This window comes from Schistocerca gregaria, chromosome 1 (assembly GCF_023897955.1).
Source record: "Schistocerca gregaria isolate iqSchGreg1 chromosome 1, iqSchGreg1.2, whole genome shotgun sequence".
Taxonomy (NCBI): Eukaryota; Metazoa; Arthropoda; class Insecta; order Orthoptera; family Acrididae; genus Schistocerca; species Schistocerca gregaria.
In genome coordinates, this window is record NC_064920.1 from 1,059,002,688 (window position 1) to 1,059,023,063 (window position 20,376).

Here is a 20,376-nt window from a genome sequence, read left to right on the forward strand (position 1 = left end):
ATACAGAGGGGCCACAGAGATTGTAAAACAACCCAGGAATTTAAAAGGAAGGAGGAGGGCATGATATTGAATGACATCTGGATTCTGGTGCTGAAGAAGATGTGTTCCAGTCTTCCACCATGGGGCGATAGCAACAGTGGATGACGACAATCAACAATGGCCAACTGCGCTTGGATATTCAAAACATGTGATGTCACGCCACTGTGCAGAAGCATGCATGTAATGGAATTATACTGTAGTCAGTAGCGAGCCAGGGTGGGAATTGGACACTCAAGGATACTATAATCCCCCTTGAAAATGTCCTCCACAAATGGGGATGAAACATTGGGTTTAAATGTGAAATCCATTCGACCAAGGCATAATACCCGTCATTTTATTAATTATCCTTTAATTCCCTGCTCCTCTAAGTCCATACACATTCACAGCCACACATATAGTGTAAAAGTGTTTTTGAGTAGTTTACTTCACTAGTCTCTCTGTTCTTATGTTATAGCAATTTTTGCATAAAGAAATATGAGGAAAAGAAAGGAGCACCAACTTGTCAGGGAATTCCCACACTTAAAATTTTCGCACTAATTATCATTGGACAACACCAAATTTCACAGCTTGTCTGAATATTTCCCTTTTTTCCCCTTGAAAAGTCTGGAGAGGACATCACTAAATAGGACAGCCAATCGCTTTCCTCATAACTTGATATGGAAGAACCCACTTAATTGAAAGTTTTGGATTACTGCAAATGATTTGTTTCACAGAAACAAGGACCAATGTTGCTTATGCTATGCTGCTCTGTGAATTGAAGTTATTCCCACTGTCTCTCTCGATACAGAGATCCGACTGACACTGCCAAATGATACACAATTTATATTTGGTTAATCAATTTTGCATATTTGTTATCTGCAAATATACAGCAGTATGAGCTGACAGCAAGGAAAACCTGTTCAGAAACTTGTTTTATATTATTTTTCACACAGTTTTGAAATCTCTCTCAAGAAATTAAAAAAAGAATTATCCAACATGTTATAACAAAACACTTATGGGCCCAGTTGCTTTAAAGCAGTTGATGCAAAGAATCTTTTAACAATTTACTATTAAAACAAAGAGGAACACTTAATAGATCAACAACAAAATGTAACTTCTATCATGGTGTCAACTATGAGACTGTGTCAGTCATTAATACTCATAGTCCATGAAAGATTAAGAACCTTGCAACAGATTTTTCTTTTTTGCAGGAGCAGTGATTGTAGAATGAAGAGATCAGTTTCTGAAACTCAATATAGTTTCACTGATATTCTTTGGTTGATGAGTGTTCATTCTCAAAAGATATGCTATTCCACAAACAAACTTAGTCATTATGGAAGGGTCTCCTAACAGCTCAGGTACCACAAAAGACAAAGATTTTCTTTTTAAGCAAAATATTAGCAGCTTGTCAGCAATAAACGTTGTCTGAAATGAACTTACTCACCCTTGAAAACAATATAATAAGGAACAGTTATTACAGAGGAATAACATTGACAGAAACAAAATAACAATGGTCACACTAATGAGTAAGTCGTCATTTTTTAAAAAAATTACAAATTAGGTATGAAGTTGTTGAATACTATGCCTCCTGCATTAGAATATAGTCTAGTAAAATGAAAAGTAGTTTATTGGTCTAATTTTCCATTTAGCGTGGATTTAATTACACTGGACACACAATCATTTCTGCTAAATGTTTCATCTACATACTGTAACTCAATCAATAAATACGGTCCCTGAGGTAACAACTGTCCTGCACACATACCTCATGAGTAATGTTGAACAAACTCTTTGTACTGTCAACGAATGCTGACTAGTACTTTCACAGCATAAGAAGTTAAGCCAAGTTTAGAAGCAAGTTCTTCAAGAATACAGCTTTGAAAATATGCATAAAATGTAGTCTTATATGTTACTGATAGTAGAACAGTAGCAAACAGGTAACTTAAACTAAAAAAAAATAATGTTGGTGGTGGTTCCTGTTCCACTCCACAGCCATTATGACTGTTGCGCTCCTGGCAGAGTCACAAATGGTCATAGATGACAGCTCTCAATTAACTTTTTTCTCCTCGAAACTAACCTGATTGGTCACTGTACAATACTATCAAATTCAGCAAAGTGAGTAGGAGGAGGTTAACAGTGCATGTTCTGTTAAAAATATTTTCTTTCTTGACAACTAGGATACTGACTAGCATCTTCTAAAGTGTCAGTTTTAAATTTAGTGTGGCACAATTTTGGTATTAGCAATTGTCATTAAGAAAAACTCTGCAGTCACTTTATGATTTAATCTATGATCAACTGAACAAAATAGAAAGGCCTTTGCAAAACTATTGATACCAATATAAGAACACAGACATACAAAATGTTTAGCCAAATTGATGTAGTGACTAACTTTGGAATACTGTATAGAATAGAAAATTCTGTTAAAAGTGTTAAATTACTAAACAGATGGGATAGTCAGTACTTAACTCTAGGAGTCACAACTCTAAAACGGAGCTAGTAAAACATAGTAAAAAAAGAATAGCAAATCAAGTAAAGATTTCCTCTTCAAGGTGAGGAATAAGTTAGGACAAGAGATAGGAAAGGCGTCTCTCAGAGCCGATTAAGAGGGAGCCATGATTCCTAAACATAGAAGTACCTCTCTTTTTCTTTGTGTGTGTTTCTACTTTGTGAATTGGGAGTTGCGCCTCTTAACAGTAAGAATTTGGAAATACATTTGTTTATAAAAGGAATGATAATATTCCTTCCTCTCTCTCTCTCTCTCTCTCTCTCTCTCTGTGTGTGTGTGTGTGTGTGTGTGTGTGTGTGTGTGTGTGTGGAAGGGGGGGGGGGGCACGTGTGTGGTGAGGGGGTGGGGGATTTCTCTGCATATTCAGTATAGATTTTGCAAACAGTGTTGATTTAATCCTCCTCTGTCTCTACCTTTGATACCCTGCTGATATGAATTGAAGAAAAGTACATGCCTACACGGTATCTGACCAGATCTTTGATCAGAATAAGGTCTTTTGATTTTAAGAGATTGAGTGCAACTATGGTTTGGGAATTATCAACTGGCAAAGTTTATTAAACAGCTTCTATTTCAGAATGGTATAAGACCACTCAGTTATTCAAAACATATATTTGTAATTCACTAGCCTTTGTCACTTCTAATCTAACTGATTTTAGATGGCAAAGTTAGTGTAATGCAGTCCGTTGTAAGAGAAAAAGTGTTAGTTCGTAATTTAAAAGTCTATCCATTCTTTTCGCTGCTAATTACAGTGTTCAGATTAAAGGCAGGGACAGTTCTAATGAAATTACAGCTTCCTTGTCTTAGATTTGACCAATCTTACACTTCAAGATTATGAGGCAGCAATGCAGGAAAAATTTAGTACTGCCAACAGACACATATAATAGTACACAACACTATCCTATCTTGCAGAGCTATTATTTGCTTTTTTTTGGGTAAGGTGGAGAGACAGGTCACAGAAGGTGAGGAAGAATGGAAGATTACTCAAATCCCAGGACAAGAGTGACTCACCTGTTGTGACAACGAGGGAAGTCAAAGATGAAGCAGAAGGTGTCTTTGCCTCCCTTCATTCTCACAACAGGCAAGTCCCTCTCATCCTGCAGTCTGAGTGACCTTCACTTCCAACTTTTCCAAGAGTTTCTTTCTCTAAAGTAACAATGAACAATCAGTGGAGATTGCAATGGTGTTTAGTTTTATGATATAGTAACCAGATCTGACACACAGTTTTAATCTACAAGGATGTCTCGTATCAGCGCACTCTTTTCTGCAGAGCAAACTCCTAAGATGCAGCTAAGCTATTTCTCCAAGATATCCATTCTTTGAGGAGTGGCTAGTCTTGCAAGGTATACAGGAGAACTTCTGTGCAGTTTGGAAGGTAGGAGAGGAGGTTCAGGTGTAAGTAAAACCATGAGGTAGAGTCAAGAGCTGTGTTTGGATAGCTCAGTCAGCAGAGCACTTGAATAGACTTACCACTTACGACAGCACTAGCTGAAAACTCACAGTTGCTGTGGTATTTATTTATAGCTGTGCCGATGGCTTCATAGGAATGGAAATTATTTTTTTCTTATAAAGCTTCTTTGTATACAACATTTGAAGTAGTATGATTGGGACATGAACAAAGAGATTGTGTGCTTCACTAACATGGGAGAGGTGCGCACACAACTGGCCATGCAAAACCAACTGACACTAATGTCCACGTCCGCAACACCCAACATCTGGCATTGCATTTTGTTTATGGTCATGGCACAATGTAAGTTCACTGGGAATTTAGAAATTTAAAGCGAAACGGGGATTTGTTACGAATAACCAGGATTTGGTGCATAAAATCTCGCTCACCTGTGCCATTTCCCATCAAAATTTCCGCTCCTATGATGTTAGGTTGGAGAGAAATAACTTTACGGGTTGTACTATTACACCATTTCGGTGGGCTTAAATTTTGCAGCAGAATAATTGGGATGCCTGTTTTCAATTGAATTTTGTGTGACGGAAGGCCAGATGCATTAACACTGTTTAAAAATTTGGTTGGATAATTGGTAGAGTCATCTTGCTCTATACCTCTGTTATGAGGGATATACTCTTCAATTTTTCTTTCAACATGAGTAAGTTTGCTGTGTTAATTCTCAAGCTTTATCATTCTGATATATCACCATAGCCCTTTCACAAAGCCAACAGTTTCACTGAGTTGTTGTATGCAAATTATCACCATAAACAGAAGAACTGAAGAATTGGAAGTACCGTACGGCACAAATTACCAGGCCAAAAGATTTGACCATCTTCTTCCAGATATGTGCTCCTGCCATCAATCATAGGATTATATGTAAATGCACTTTCTTCTTAATCAGTTCAAGCAACTATTTCTTAAGATTCTTCTGAATCTACAGATGAAAATGATACTCTATTTAGTGAGTGTTGAGGCCAATGACTATCTATGAGAGCTTGGCACTGTTCTTCTGCCTCTGCCTACTGTATTCCATCTATCCTCTCCCTTGCATTCACTGCAAAATTCTCACAATCATGGCGTGTGTATTCATACTTCTCCCTGGCTAATTCTAAACAACACTGGTGTTAGTCATCATCACTTTCTAAAGCTCTAGCACTATTGTAATGATTTTGATCATTACTTAAGAGCTCCTCACACAACATAAAATGTTTCTGAGGTGCAAGATAATGACTGGTGCACATAATCAGTGTTCAGTCACACTACCCATTGCTAACTGCTTTTGAGAGACCATGAAGCAGCTTTGAGAACATGCTGAGAACTTAGGCAGCATTGTCTGTTTTAGTATACTGAGAAAAACTTAACAGTTTTCTAGGCATTTTTATTCATAAAGAAAACAAAATCATAATTTAATAAATAGGCACCCAAACCACAAAGCAAACTCAATAAATTTGTTCTTCTTAGTTAAGAAGTCAAATATAAATAAAACAATTGAAAGAAACAAAACGGTTTTGTTAAGTTTTTAATACATAAGGTGAAACCAGTAAATCAGTATATTTTATGCTCCCATGTAAATTCTATATTAGTTTGTATTTGCAAATATAAGACAGCAGAGCTTAATCCTGTCAGTGACACTTGGTATACTATGAAACACAGTGACATCTTTTGATTCTTTGGTGTACTATGATGTGAGGATCGTGTTGCTGAGGTGAACATCTGAACTACAAAGCTAAGCAAACCCTAAAACTTTAAATCAAGATATATTTTTTCCATCATTTGATTTTGATGAAATAAAGTCTATATGTTGCCCTAAGCTATGCTCAAGTTACCTTTGAAAACCCAGTGAAAATTCGCCTAGTAGTGTTGGAGATTAGCAAGTTCAACAAGAGAAACTAAGTTTTTAATGATTGTCTTGCTATATTCTATTAAACTTCCTACATCATCTGCTATCAGTTTTTGGCTAATATTTCCAATGTACAGTTTTACAGTGTTATTTTTGGTACAGATATACAAGTTCGCTACTTTTCGTAGTATGAAAATTAATCTTTCAGTTTTCATTTGTGCATGGAAAACTAACAACATCTGGAAATAATGGTATAACAGGACTGTTTACACATGCCATGACAAACTTTGGTGTAATTTACATATTTAGAGTCAAAGTTTATGTTGAAAAATCAATATGTCAAATTTGCTACCACACTCCATCAAATTTTCAAATGAGGCCTAACAATGTTCATAAAAAATAATTGTGTATCTGGTTATTTTTTTTTCACTGGCGTGATCCTCCAAATGTTGTTTTGTGATGTCTTGTGGAGCATTCTATCCACGTAAGCATCAATTATTAAGTTCCAGTTTGGTTTATACATCAATTTATTTAGTAACCTGAAGCTCTGAGAATTAGCTATTCATCACACATTGGCTTTTGAGTCCTGACGCAATCTTGTTGCAACTTTTTGCATTTGATCTAACAGCAAAGATTCTGGGGACATGGTGCACTGAAGGATTTAAAAAATAACCTGTTCTGCAAGAAAGATCATTTTGTTATTTTAGGAAAGCAATACAATGGTCAAGTGTCTTAGCTCACAAATAACTGTTATTCTATAGATCAATTATTTTTTACTGTTCAGATTGATAATGCTTCCATGCATGTTACTGAATCTCTATTCGTGACTCGCAATTAATGTAGCTACTGTAGAACAAAAATTTCTTGTCCAAGTACTGCCGATCAAATCAGTTTCCTTGTAACTTTTTATCGACACAACAGAAAATTTTTGAAAATGCAATTACTTCAGTTTCAAAAACACCAGCATTATTAAAGTATCTATATGGAAGTGTCCGGCCAGGTTGACTTGTTTTTTTATTGTGGAAAATTTTTGTCTGGCCAGGTTGACTATTGTTTTTTTATTGTGGAAAATTTTAATAACTGGTCAAAGTGTCTTCACCAGGTACTTTGACAAATGGTCTTAGATAAGCACATTGTTTGTCTCCAACTAGAATCATCAGTGCCAACCTGACTGGGCCACCAGAAATATATCTCCTATCAATATGCTGGTTCATCAAAAGTTATACTGGCATAATTGCCAACTCTACACAAGAATTGCGGCAATCACTGAGAACTCTGAGGAAGTTTCCCCTCTCAAAAACGTAAAAAAGCTGCTGTTGTACAAGAGTACACTTTTACATCAAGCTTGCAGAAATAGATAAAGTGATCATATACATTTGTTTTCAGCAGAATCTGCATTAAAAACATATTTCAAAGGCAATTAGTCAGTAGTATGGTTACACTTGCTTGTTAAAGTGCATCCATACTAGTAGGACACTTTTGCTATTGTTATTTAACAACACAACTGACTAGTGGCGAAAGTATCAAAATGTCAGCTGCCAGAAGAGTCCCAGGTGTGGATTCAAGGAGGTGGGCAGGTGACAATCCCGCAAAAGAACATCTCCACAAAAAACATTCGTATATGACATAACTGAATTTCCAAAATTTTTAACTCACTTTTAGAGAATAAAATAAATAGAAAACTATGTTTCTCAACAATGGAAAAGGATTCTGGAACATTACAAGCTATGCTTAATGTAGGATACTTTTCCACTTCTTGCCTGAGGGCTATTCCACACAGATCAACTTCTTGTCTGCCAGGCTACATAAAACATTCCAGACAGCTAACAGGAAATACAATGGAGAACAGAGAGTGTGCAAGAGTGCAACATTCACTCTATTCTACAAAGAAGTCACATTATAAAACTTATTTTGGAAATCAACCTAAATCATCAGCAAAATGTTGCTAACAAATATAATTTTGGACACTGAGTAAGGCATTCACTATAAAACTCATGGGATTTCTCTAACAGTTAGAGAGAGCAGGGGGTCCATTTTGTGCACTTAATGTGCTCTTACCATTTTGTCTGCAATCTTAGACACACGAAATAGTAGCATCAAGACAAAACTGATTAAAATCATGGCTATCTTACGAGCGTGAATCAAATATAAATGGTATTTTAACTTTTAAAAAATTCATTTATTGAGAAACAAAAGGCAGTTACAATTTATTTTTTCACAGTTTCCCACTTTAGAAATAAATTTTTCCCCGCGAGAATGAAGGGTTTCTTATCGCAGCATTGTAGAATGATGCTAACTTTGTAAGGAACCAACTGACACGAATTCCTCCATGCCTTCGTCATCTTTAAATTGGTACCCTCCTAGAGTATGTTCAAGTGGTCCAAACAAACTGAAAGCTCAGGGCTATAAGTCTGGGCTGTGAGGAGGATTATGAAGTTGAGTCCAGTGCCTTTCCTGTGGTTAGGAGACTGCTAAAGCGGCAGTATGGCGTCCAGCATTGTCATAGAGGGGGATGACCTGTCGAATTAGTTGGTCTTGTCTTTTGCAGTGATATGCATCTCTCACCATCAACAGCTCACAGTAGTAAGCAGCACTGATTGTGAGTTGCTCATGCAAAACAGTAACGAACAAAATGACTAGCTGGCTGCAAAAAAAAAACTAAAAGAAAGTTGCCAGTTGACAATTGAGTCTTGGCTTTCACTGTGGCTCCCTCCTATTTCCTCCATCACTCCTTACTGGTTTGTTTGGATTCAAGAGTGTAGTGGTGGACGCACATTTCATTGCAGGTGACTATCCACCTAAAAAATGCATCACCTTGTTTCACAAACCTTGCTTTAAGCCACTGACAGACCACCAATCACCTCAACTTCTAATTTTCAGTAAAAACGTGAGGAAGCCATCTGGAACATGCTTTAAGAAACTGTAGGTCATTTGTGATGATTGGGTGACAGCTCACATTAACTTATCCTGGACTACTCTGCAATTTCTGATACTCTCTCATACTGATCGCTTACAAGAATGCCTCAAAGTGCACAAATATTTTCGTCTGTAATGTGGGCCCAAGGAAGGTGATTGTGTTGTTGATTTTCCACATAATCTCATTTGAACTCGTTATGCCAGGCAAACACACGCATCTTCAGCAATGTTAGAACATCGAAATGTGCAGCCAATCCCTGGAAAATTTCTGTCACTTGAACTCCTTGAAAAGCAAGAAATTTTATAATTATGTACTGCACAGTAGAGGAGTGCATCTGTTGCTCTGACATGGTGAGTGTGTTATTGATGAAACTGTTGGAAGTATGTGATGGCCGGCTCTTCCCACTCCTAACGGCCCCACTCAATAGTACTAGAAGCATGGGTCTTCTCCTACCATCTGTGGATGCTTGGGAACAAAATCCCGTTTGTGAAAGAAATGTGTGTTCATACTGTACCATTAAGGCAGCACAGATAAATATAGTTTCATTAAACGGATCTGCATAACTTGGAAAATTTATGAAGCAACATGCCTCGTCCATTACATACACTATGTGATCAAAAGTGTCCGGACACCCCCAAAAACATATGTTTTTCATATTAGGTGCTTTGTGCTGCCACCTACTGCCAGGAACTCCATATCAGACATCAGGAGAGAGAGCAGAATGGGGTGCTCTGCTGAAGTCATGAATTTCAAATGTGGTCAGGTGATTGGGTGTCACCTGTGTCATATGTCTGTACATGAGATTTCTACACTCCTAAACATCTCTAAGACCACTGTTTCCAATGTGATAGTGAAGTGGAAACGTGAAGGGACACGTACAGTGTGAAAGCATACATGCTGACCTCGTCTGCTGACTGACAGAGACCACCAACAGTTGAAGAGGGTTGTAATGTGTAAAAGGCAGACATCTATCCAGACCATCAAACCGTAATTCCAAACCGCATCAGGATCCACTGCAATTACTATGACAGTTAGGCGGGAAGTGAGAAAACTTGGATTTCACGGTCGAGCGGCTGTTCATAAAACACACATCATGCTGCTAAATGCCAAACATTGCCTTGCTTGGTGTCAGGAGTGTATGATTGAACAGTGGAAAAATATTGGGTGGAGTGATGAATCACGATACACAATGTGGCAATCCAATGGCAGGGTGTTGGTATGGTGAATGCCTGGTGAACATCATCTGCCAGTGTGTGTAGTGCAAACAGTAAAATTCGGAGGTGGTGGTGTTATGGTGTGGTTGTGTTTTTCATGGAGAAGGCTTGCACCCCTTATTGTTTTGTGTGGCACTATCACAGCACAGCCCTACATTGATGTTTTAAGCAGCTTCCTGCTTCCCACTGTTGAAGAGCAATTCAGGGATGGGTATTGCATCTTTAAATACAATTGAGCACCTGTTCATAATGCATGGCCTGTGGCAGAGCGGTTACACGACAATAACATGCTTGCAATGGACTGGCCTATACACAGTCCTGACCTGAATCCTATAGAACACCTTTGGGATACTTTTGAACGCTGATTTCATGCCAGGCCTCACAGACCGACATCGATACCTCTCCTCGGTGCAGCACTCTGTGAAGAATGGGCTGCCATTCCCCAAGACACCTTCCAGCACCTGATTGAATGTATGCCTGCGAGAGTGGTAGCTGTCATCAAGGCTAAGGGTGGACCAACAACATATTGAAATCCAACATTACTGATGGAGGGTGCCACAAACTTTTAAGTCATTTTCAGCCATGTGTCCAAATACTTTCGATCACATAGTGTACCTCAATTTGTAAGAAAGTGCCTCACAAATCCAAAGACTCAGTTTCTGTACAACTGTTAAATAGATGAATGGTCAGACTCTAACGTCCTGTTGCAATGATGCCAAGAAAGCCAAAGCACAAGTTCAGATTAGACATGGATGGTCGTGGACCCTTTCAAGGAACTGCTCACGTATTTACTCAAATGATTTATGTGGAACTTAAGGTAGGATGTTTGGACAGAGATTGTGCCCTCTCTCCTCCTGAATACAAGTGCTATATCTTAACCACGGCACCAATTACATGAAGAAATTCTAATAGTCACTGTTACTGTACAACACAGAAGTTATTCTGAAATATATGACATAAAGTTACAGTCTTTCAATTGGTAGGATATCGTGTTCTTTAAACACAAAATATAAAGCTAATTGAAGGTAAGAAATTCAAACAATTCTTAGAGGATACATACTTTTTTTTATTAAGGCTGAGATAGAGGAGTAATGAACAGTTGTGTACTAATCTTATATTTTTGGTATCTTTTGCAATACCAGACTGGCAACACTGAGTAATCTATTTAATATTGATAAATGCCAGTCTCCTACAAGCCCAAAATCAGTCAACTTTTTCACATAAGTTTTCCCCTTCTTTACCTTTAATAACATCAAACACAATTTTTTGCACCCATTGAGCCCTTACCCTTTATCATCTGCTTGCTATATCACCATAATTCAGCAGATTCCTAACAACTTCTTTTCTATTCTGTTTTCTGTGCTCATAATACCATTTGCATATTATTCATTTAAACTACATTTTGTAACCTTCAAGAATGACTGAAATGTGATTAGAGTTTTTACCCAGTTTGATGTCTAATTCCCTGTCAATAGTGAAATATAGTTGGACAATAAACATAAATATCAGTCTTCATTTAATGAGCAGGCATCATCCCTATTATTCGATGTTCTTGTCCTCTCTTCCTTCCTTTGACACCTTACCTTCAAAGTTTGCTATTTTTGTAATCTGCTGACAGTGCTTTCAAATTTATCTTCTGGTGTAGCTTGTTTAATAATTTTATTGTCTCGTTTTTGTTTCCACTCTTCTAATACTACAATTTTAATTTAAGGAAACAGTTACAAAACTACATAGGTAGACACATGAAGTCAGATCATTAATATCTGACAAACAAAGCTACTTTTCTGTGTATGGATAAACAACAATAATAGTAATCACGAGAATAAAATTTTTAACTTCTGTTGGGCTTTGTTTGCTGTCTTCGACAAGAAGGGGCAAAAAGAAACTGAAAACTATACTGAGAAAGCAACATTTAACAATGGCAGCCAAGATATTTAGAAACAAAATCACAATCATTATTTTCTCATCCATGAATAGTGCTGATATTCAGTAGATAAGACATTACCACATTGGGGTAGGCAAGTAAAGTACCCAGTTACACAGTAATAAATATATATCACACACACACACTTGATGACACACTTTATTAAAACATATTACATACACAATTCAAAGGCTACTTGTAAGGGTAAATAAAAATGCACAAAAATTATATTATCACAAATATCTTTGTACTGTTGTCAACTTCTCCTGATATTCTTTACCATGAAGTTTCTGTGGTATCCTAATTGAGTGCAGAGACAGCACAAACACAGACACAGTCTTGACACTAACAATGGCAAATGTAATCTTGCAGAATATTGCGCAAAATCTCATGTATTCACACCATGTATTCCTTCACCAACAATCAGAGTCTCACAAGCTCCACATAGTTATTACTACTCCTCCACTGAAAATGGAAAGCACTCGAGTTTCACTGTTTATACACATAACGCATGTACTGAACAGTTCTGGGCTGCATTAATGTCTCTAAGTCTGGAATCCTGCATGCAGGGCAGTACTTAGCCACAACTGTAATTTCATGGAAATTCTACAGTCGAAGATCACTTTTTCTCTGCAACAGATTTCAAATTCTACATTTTCAACATCATGCTACAAAATACAGGAAGACAACAATTTTAAAATTTTATCTGTGTCATATGAACCTCTGAACTTCTTGATGGCTGTGTACAGAGCATGCCAATGTGAAAAGGAAGCAAAGAAAAAGAACAATCTATGACACTATTACATAAAAAGGGGGAACAAGAGAATAATTAACAGTTGTGTACAATTTGCATAGAAAATTACTGTGATACACCATGACGAAGAATCTGGAAAACATGCATTACTGTGTAAGTGGAATGGATTGGCAATAGGGCTTATTGAAGTAAATAATATAAAAGCTCACACTAATTAAATTTTCTTTCTGAGATAAAAGATTTCAAGTAGTTTTCTCTCTGCAAAACATATTTCCTTTGGGGGAGGGATTCTTAATGATTACTTCTAACCTAGGATAGAAGCTTCCCCTGCTCACAAAAGTAGCTACCTGTTTTGTACAAAAAAGATTGTTCTGCAGGTGGTGGGACATCTATAGTATACACTAGCTCCATAATGCTTTCCTTTTTTTGCAGCATAGTAAAAGTATGTTGAGCAGGCAGGAGTCTAGTATACTGAAGCTGTGATGACAGAAAAAGTACGTTTAAAAAGAGCAGATACGTAGCGCGGTGAAACTCTCATTTGAAGCACTTCGAGTGGTATTATCAAGTAATGATACTTCACACAGACACAGACACACACACACACACACACACACACACACACACACACACTAGCCAGCTATAAAATAACATCCTCTACATTGCAAGTGCAACTTGTCACAATTTGCACGCACAACTCTTCACAAATTTAAAAACTTACCTCATAGGGAACAATGGAAAGCCAGCAGGCATCAGAAATGAAGAGCACAACGTGATAAACTTCTTTTTTGATTGTTGAAGCAGAATAAGTCAGTAATTTGTATAGTTTTGTGATAAAATGCACATTCAAGGATTGACAAACTGAAGATATAACAAACACATGTTTTTCTCTTTTTTATACTAATTTTTGATGCTCAAAAGAAGCAAGAAAGATTAGAGTTTAGCACCCTGATATCATTTGTGACAAGAGCACAAACTCGAACTGCAGCAGGTTGAGAAAGTAAACTGGCTGTATATCCTTTTCAAAAGACCTCCCTTGTTAGGTGCCTTATGTGAATTAGGGAAACCACAGAAAACCTAAACCTGTGTGGCCATACAGAGGAAGGGAAGATGATTGATACAGCAATTAAAAAGAAGTGACAAGATAATAATTATTTTCCAGATCTGGAATTTGCAACATTCTGTATGGAATTGTTGCTGTAAGATGGCTTACCACAACCCTAGCACAAAATCACTGATATCAGCAGTTCCCAGGAAAAGTTTCCTTACCCTCTCATTGCCCTGATTTGGCTGCTAGTAATTTCTGCCTTTTTCTGTCTCTTACACATGATGATGAGGATTCTGTGAAAGAAGAAGATTGAGTAAGGGACCGGCAGTTGATACCGAATGTAAATAAATTCAACATATTCCATATTAAAAGATGAAGAGATTCATTACTGTTTGATATGGCTATTGGCAATAAATCAATGGAAATAATAGCAACTGCCTAGGACTAACTGCCCAGAGCGACCCAATGGGTAATGACAAAACAAATAGAAGTAAAGCAGATACCATGCTGAGAGACTGTAGAAGAATCTTACAAAATGTAATTCGTTCACAAAGGAAGTGGCCTACAAAAGAAATGTGACACAGATTCTTCATGGACTGCTTATGAGTCTGGGACCATTACGGTGTCAGATTAATAAAAGAGATAGAAAAGAACAACAAAGAGCAGCATATTTTGTCACATTGTCATTTGAGTAAGGCTGAGAGCATTACACTGATGCTCAACCAGCAGTGGTAGATGTTACAAGAAGATGTCTTGCACATAAAAGTTTACAATTGACATTCTGAGAGTGTACATTCCAAGAAGAGTTGGACAACATATGTCTTGTGAAATGACCACAATGAAACAAGAAATTGGGGAATGATACTGGTATCAAAGTATCCTGTCACACACCATTAGGTGGGTTGGGACATACAGTTGTAGAAGCTGTTACCTACTGTGCATCATTGTTTGCACAAATCTGTAAAATGTGGTCACATTAAAATTGGTACAACAATACAAGAAGTGACTTACCAACAGAAGAACGAAGCAAGGAGAATTAGCACTTGGCGGAAAGTCAGCAGTGAGGTCAGAGATGGAGCATATGCTCAGACTGATGACGGAAACTGATTGTGTCTTTTTTCAGAGGAACCATGCCAGCATTTGCCTTCAGCAATTTACGGGGAAGGATTAAACAAAATGCAAATTTGGATGGCCAAATGAGGAATTCAAACTACTGTAACTCCTGAATGTTAATCCAATGTGGTACCCATTGTACCACCTCACCTGGTATCTTAACAATGAAGTTAATTATAGAAAGTAGATGAATATACATATTTACTCGCACAATAAACACTCCTATTACTGTGATATCCAATACCTTCATGGTGTGATCACTCTAATGTATTTGCCAGATGTCCAGCCTCTTTGAATGGTTGAAGACATTACTGTTCTGCACAATATGTAGGCAACTAACAATTTGTAAAGAACATCACTTACAGCACTTGACAAAAGACAACTAGGTGAGTTCTCTAAATATTGTACAGAAAAACTGAGTTGTTCTCAGTTGAGGTATTCTCAATGACTTGTGAAACACAAAGTTCAATCTGCAATCAGTATTGTGTTCTAACTACTGGGGGAGAGGAGGGGGGGTTTCCCCAGCAGTCCCTCTGAGCAAGAGTATAGAGAGGAATGAATAGCTATGATGTAGTTTGAAGAAGAACCTGAAATCAACGAGGAGATGGATCAACCAGATTAAGCAGAACCTAAAAGTTATAGGTGAAGATGTCTTCTTACACAACCAAAAGCGAGCACATTAACTCACTTGAATCTGTTATACGAAGATCAGTGTTTCTATGAATAATGGCTGAAACAGAACGTGATGATTTCTGAGTAGGAACTTCAGTTCTCACAATAATGTCAAAGTTATGTAACAAACCCGGTTCCAGGTTTGAGCTGCGCCTTTTGGGAAGCGCTTTTACTGTTGCCTCCTATGTTACCTGAACATGTCACACATGCTGCAACCTGCCACTACTTTTCCCCCTATAGCTCTAAGCACAAGTCTGATGAAAGCAAGAGATACACATCATTCTTTATCAGATCTTGTAAACTATCAATGAATCTACAAAATTAAAAGAAAACTAAACTGAAGGGAAATAAACCAACATGACCTATTTGCCACAATGTGCTTCAGAAGAGTTACCTCACAACATTCGTTCAAAGCTATCTTACATGTTATAATACAACACAGTATTTATCAGTGATGCTTCATAAAATCACAACTGACGAAATTGGGACAACACAGGAAGCCTATGGGAGTGACACTTTAAAAGAAACACAATGCTTATGTGGCACAAAGCATTCAGAAGAGGAAGAGAATATACACAGATGAGGGATGCACAGGGCACACAGCGACATCTCAAATTTCATACAATATGGCTTGGATGAAACTATTTTTGGAATCTCACCAAAGATATCATAAAAAGTGGAAACTTTAATATTCTTTGTATATGAACTATTTGGAGTTAAAAATAAGTTTGGCTTTGTGCCTACAAGTTATACTAGTTACATACTATAATAAAACAGTGGCTGTGTGTCGGGGGGGGGGGGGGGGGGGGTGTTGATGTCTGAGTGGCTCAGTTCCCAGGCTCCTTGATGAAAGAAGGCATGATAGGGCAAGCCAGGCGTGAAAATGTATACTCACAGTATACAAATGCATACTCAACGTGAAAACAGTGAGTGAATGCTGCATTTTATGTGGAACTTCTTAAACAGCTGCGTAAAAAATGATATAAATCTGTTTGGAAGTTGCAAATACTTTTAATTCCTCGCTTCAGCACTTTAACTCACAGCTAATGGGAAAGTTTCTACTGAAGAAGATCCATCTGCTTTCCAGTTCACACCTGCCTGCATTGTAAAATATTTTAGGGATAGTTGGAGCACCAAGCGGTGCTATAAAATAAGCATTTTTTTCATGGACTTAGGCCATATTACCTTACAAAGCTACATCTTCAGAGTTTTTTATTAGTACTTTCGAGGAAAGAGCCATATTTAGCTCCAAAATGTTCATAAATTTCAAGGCTGCAATTAACAATGACACAGTGACCAATACAAATTTGTGGGCTGTCAGTTTATAAATGCCATCAATTGTTGGCAATCAGATATCAACCACAGTGTTGTGGGTCAGCTCAGCAGCAATCACAGATGCGCATGGCTCAAAACACACACAATACAAATGAAAGTGTTTCGGATTGGTACTGTCAGACACCAACTAACTTTCTACCACACTGAACTTCACATATAAAATATATGGAGAGCCTGTTTCCTTGGTGCTTGTTGATAATCTCCATGTGCCAATCAAAGTATGTCTCACTAAGCACCTCTACTGTAAACAGCCACACAAAATGAAATCCAATCTCGTCACTACATCAAGCAATTCACTTAGAATTACTGAAAAAATTAACCTGCATATTTTGCTGGACAAGTATTCCTTTTTTCCAGAAATGTTAGTCCAGATAGATAATTAGCACAAATTCCTTGAAATTTGGAAAGTAGGAGAGAGGTACATGAGGTGAGGGTAGGTTGCAAACTGTGCCCATATAGCCCAGTCAGTACAAACACTGCCCAATGTAAGGTATCGTTCTCAGTTTTTATCTTGGCAAGGCATGCAGTTTTAACCTGCCAGGATGTCAAAATAACACACACTCCCTTGGAGAGTAATATATCCCTTCTTGAATTTCTTAATTTATATATCAAAGATGACGTGACTTACCAAACAAAAGCGCTGGCAGGTCGATAAACACAAACAATCACAAACATACACACAAAATTCAAGCTTTCGCAACCAACGGTTGCTTCTTCAGGAAAGAGGGAAGGAGGGGGAAAGACGAAAGGATGTGGGTTTTAAGGAAGAGGGTAAGGAGTCATTCCAATCCTGGGATCGGAAAGACTTACCTTAGGGGGAAAAAAGGACGGGTATACAATAGCGCGCGCGCACACACACACGCACATACACACACACACACACACACACACACACACACACACGCACATACACAGACACAAGCAGACATTTGTAAAGGCAAAGAGTTTGGGCAGAGATGTCAGTCGAGGCGGAAGTATAGAGGCAAATATGTTGAAAGACAGGCGGGGTATGAGCGGCGGCAACTTGAAATTAGCGGAGGTTGAGGCCTGGCGGATAATGAGAAGAGAGGATATACTGAAGAGCAAGTTTCCATCTCCGGATTTCTGACAGGTTGGTGTTAGTGGGAAGTATCCAGATAACCCGGACGGTGTAACACTGTGCCAAGATGTGCTGGCCGTGCACCAAGGCATGTTTAGCCACAGGGTGATCCTCATTACTAACAACACTGTCTGCCTGTGTCCATTCATGCAAATGGACAGTTTGCTGCTGGTCATTCTCACATAGAAAGCTTCACAGTGTAGGCAGGTCAGTCGGTAAATCACATGGGTGCTTTCACACGTGGCTCTGCCTTGGATAGTGTACACCTTCCGGGTTAAAGGACTGGAGTAGGTGGTGGTGGGAGGGTGTACGGGACAAATTTTACACAGGGGGCAGTTACAAGGGTAGGAGCCAGAGGGTAGGGAAGGTGGTTTTGGGGATTTCATAGGGATGAACTGGCTTCTACCCTCTGGCTCCTACCCTTGTAACCGCCCCCGGGGTAAAACCTGTCCCATGCACCCTCCCACCACCACCTACTCCAGTCCTGTAACCCGAAAAGTGTACACGATCAAAGGGAGAGCCACGTGTGAAAGCACCCACGTGATTTACCAACTGACCTGCCTACACTGTGAAGCTTTCTATGTGGGAATGACCAGCAACAAACTGTCCATTCACATAAATGGACACAGGCAGACAGTGTTTGTTGGTAATGAGTATCACCCTGTGGCTAAACATGCCTTGGTGCACAGCCAGCACATCTTGCCACAGTGTTACACTGACCGGGTTATCTGGATACTTCCCACTAACACCAACTTGTCAGAACTCCGGAGATGGGAACTTGCCCTTCAGTATATCCTCTCTTCTCGATATCCGCCAGGCCTCAACCTCCGCTAATTTGAAGTTGCTGCCGCTCATACCTCACCTGTCTTTCAACAACTTCTTTGCCTCTGTACTTCCACCTCGACTGACATCTCTGCCCGAACTCTTTGCCTTTACAAATGTCTGCTTGTGTCTTTGTATGTGCGGATGGATATGTGTGTGTGTGTGCGCGAGTGTACACCTGTCCTTTTTTCCCTCTAAGGTAAGTCTTTCCGCTCCCGGGATTGGAATGACTACTTACCCTCTCCCTTAAAACTCACATCCTTTCGTCTATCCCTCTCCTTCCCTCTTTCCTGAAGAAGCAACCATTGGTTGCGAAAGCTTCAATTTTGTATGTATGTTTGTGTGTCTATCGACCTGCCAGAGCTTTTGTTTGGTAAGTCACATCATATATATATTGTGTCACTTAGTGCAGTCCACTAATAGTTGGTTGTCTTCTTCTATGATGAGAATCAACTTAAACAGTCAGTGTACTGTGGTACCAAAATCATGGTGGAACTTGATTTTCTCACATAAATAAAACAGTCACTGTCTTAATTATCAGGAAAATATCTTGAGACCACCAACAGAATAAACCCTGATGCCTGTGGATCTGCTGTCTGCCAGTTACCTTTGTACCAACAAGGCTATGCTAACTAATAACAGAGTAATTAATTAAGCTCAATTGTTTAAATGTATATAGTGGATCATATTGAAAACTAAATGCATCTGGTTCAATTTAGTGAATTGCTGTCAATGTGTAGATTCTATTTGATTCAGACCTGTTGCTAATGTTTGTAATGCAGTGTTTAACAGCTATAGACACTTCTCATTAATAGAATGTTTGGAAGACACTAAGTAATTTGACATTGTGTATGCATAGGAGCGAGCTCTGTTTAGCTTTTTGTGTTGAATTTGCATTACAAACTAGTTTTCAATACTAAGAGTAATTGATTTGTTCATTAAACTGAAATGAGTAATAACCAGACTGAGTGTACTTGTATTCTGTTTTTAGAAGATGCTGGTCAGCACTCATGTAAATGACTCATCCACGAATTACAAAGTGTGGGATGATACAATGTACTTTGCTTGTTCGAACTTTTGAAGACAACCAGGAGCAAGTCTGCTCAATAGAAGAACTTTAAAGATCTTATTCAGGAAAATGTTAAATAGTCATATATACAGAACATTTTGATATTTCCCTGACGCTGTATCAAAATATGACGAAGGCAAATAAAGGTTTGCATCTAAAATGAAAGATACAGAGGTATAGCAGAAGATGTGTACTGTGCTTTGTATTGTGAATTTATTCTGAAGGATGTCACAAAGGCCCTTCCCCCCCCCCCCCATCCCAGATGTTAGCAGCACAATGAGAAACAAACACCAGAAAAATGCAAGAGAAGTTCGACAGACTTACTAATGTCACACCTTTGATGGTCGTGACAGATTACCAGGGCAATGCATCCTGACATGACAGCTAACAATGGAGAAGGTACAGAAGATTCCCAAAGTTATGAATGTTGGACCAAGGTGATGGGAGGCAGAGGCACTGAGCGTCAAAGGATATGGCATGGAGTACATCAAATATAGAAGATGAAATGAATCACTCATTGCCACAACATTTATAGGCCAACAAATTTGCTTTGAACAGTGTAATCAGCTGCTTTTGATAAATGATGGTCATCAAACCAAATTTCCTAGCAAAC

At 38.4% G+C, this 20,376-nt stretch overlaps 1 protein-coding gene across 2 annotated transcripts in view; it reads right to left on the minus strand.

Annotated features, from left to right (window-relative positions):
- Positions 1-20,376, minus strand: part of LOC126281191 (uncharacterized) — a 236,605-nt gene that overhangs the window by 17,865 nt on the left and 198,364 nt on the right. The window contains exon 15 of one of the 2 annotated variants that reach the window (XM_049979911.1): positions 11,996-12,484. The exons of the other annotated variant lie outside the window; for it this stretch is intronic. Within the exon in view, the coding sequence (XP_049835868.1) occupies positions 12,461-12,484 (24 nt within the window). The 3' untranslated portion in view covers positions 11,996-12,460. Of the gene's footprint in view, positions 1-11,995; positions 12,485-20,376 lie in introns of those variants that run through there. 2 annotated transcript variants of the gene reach the window in all.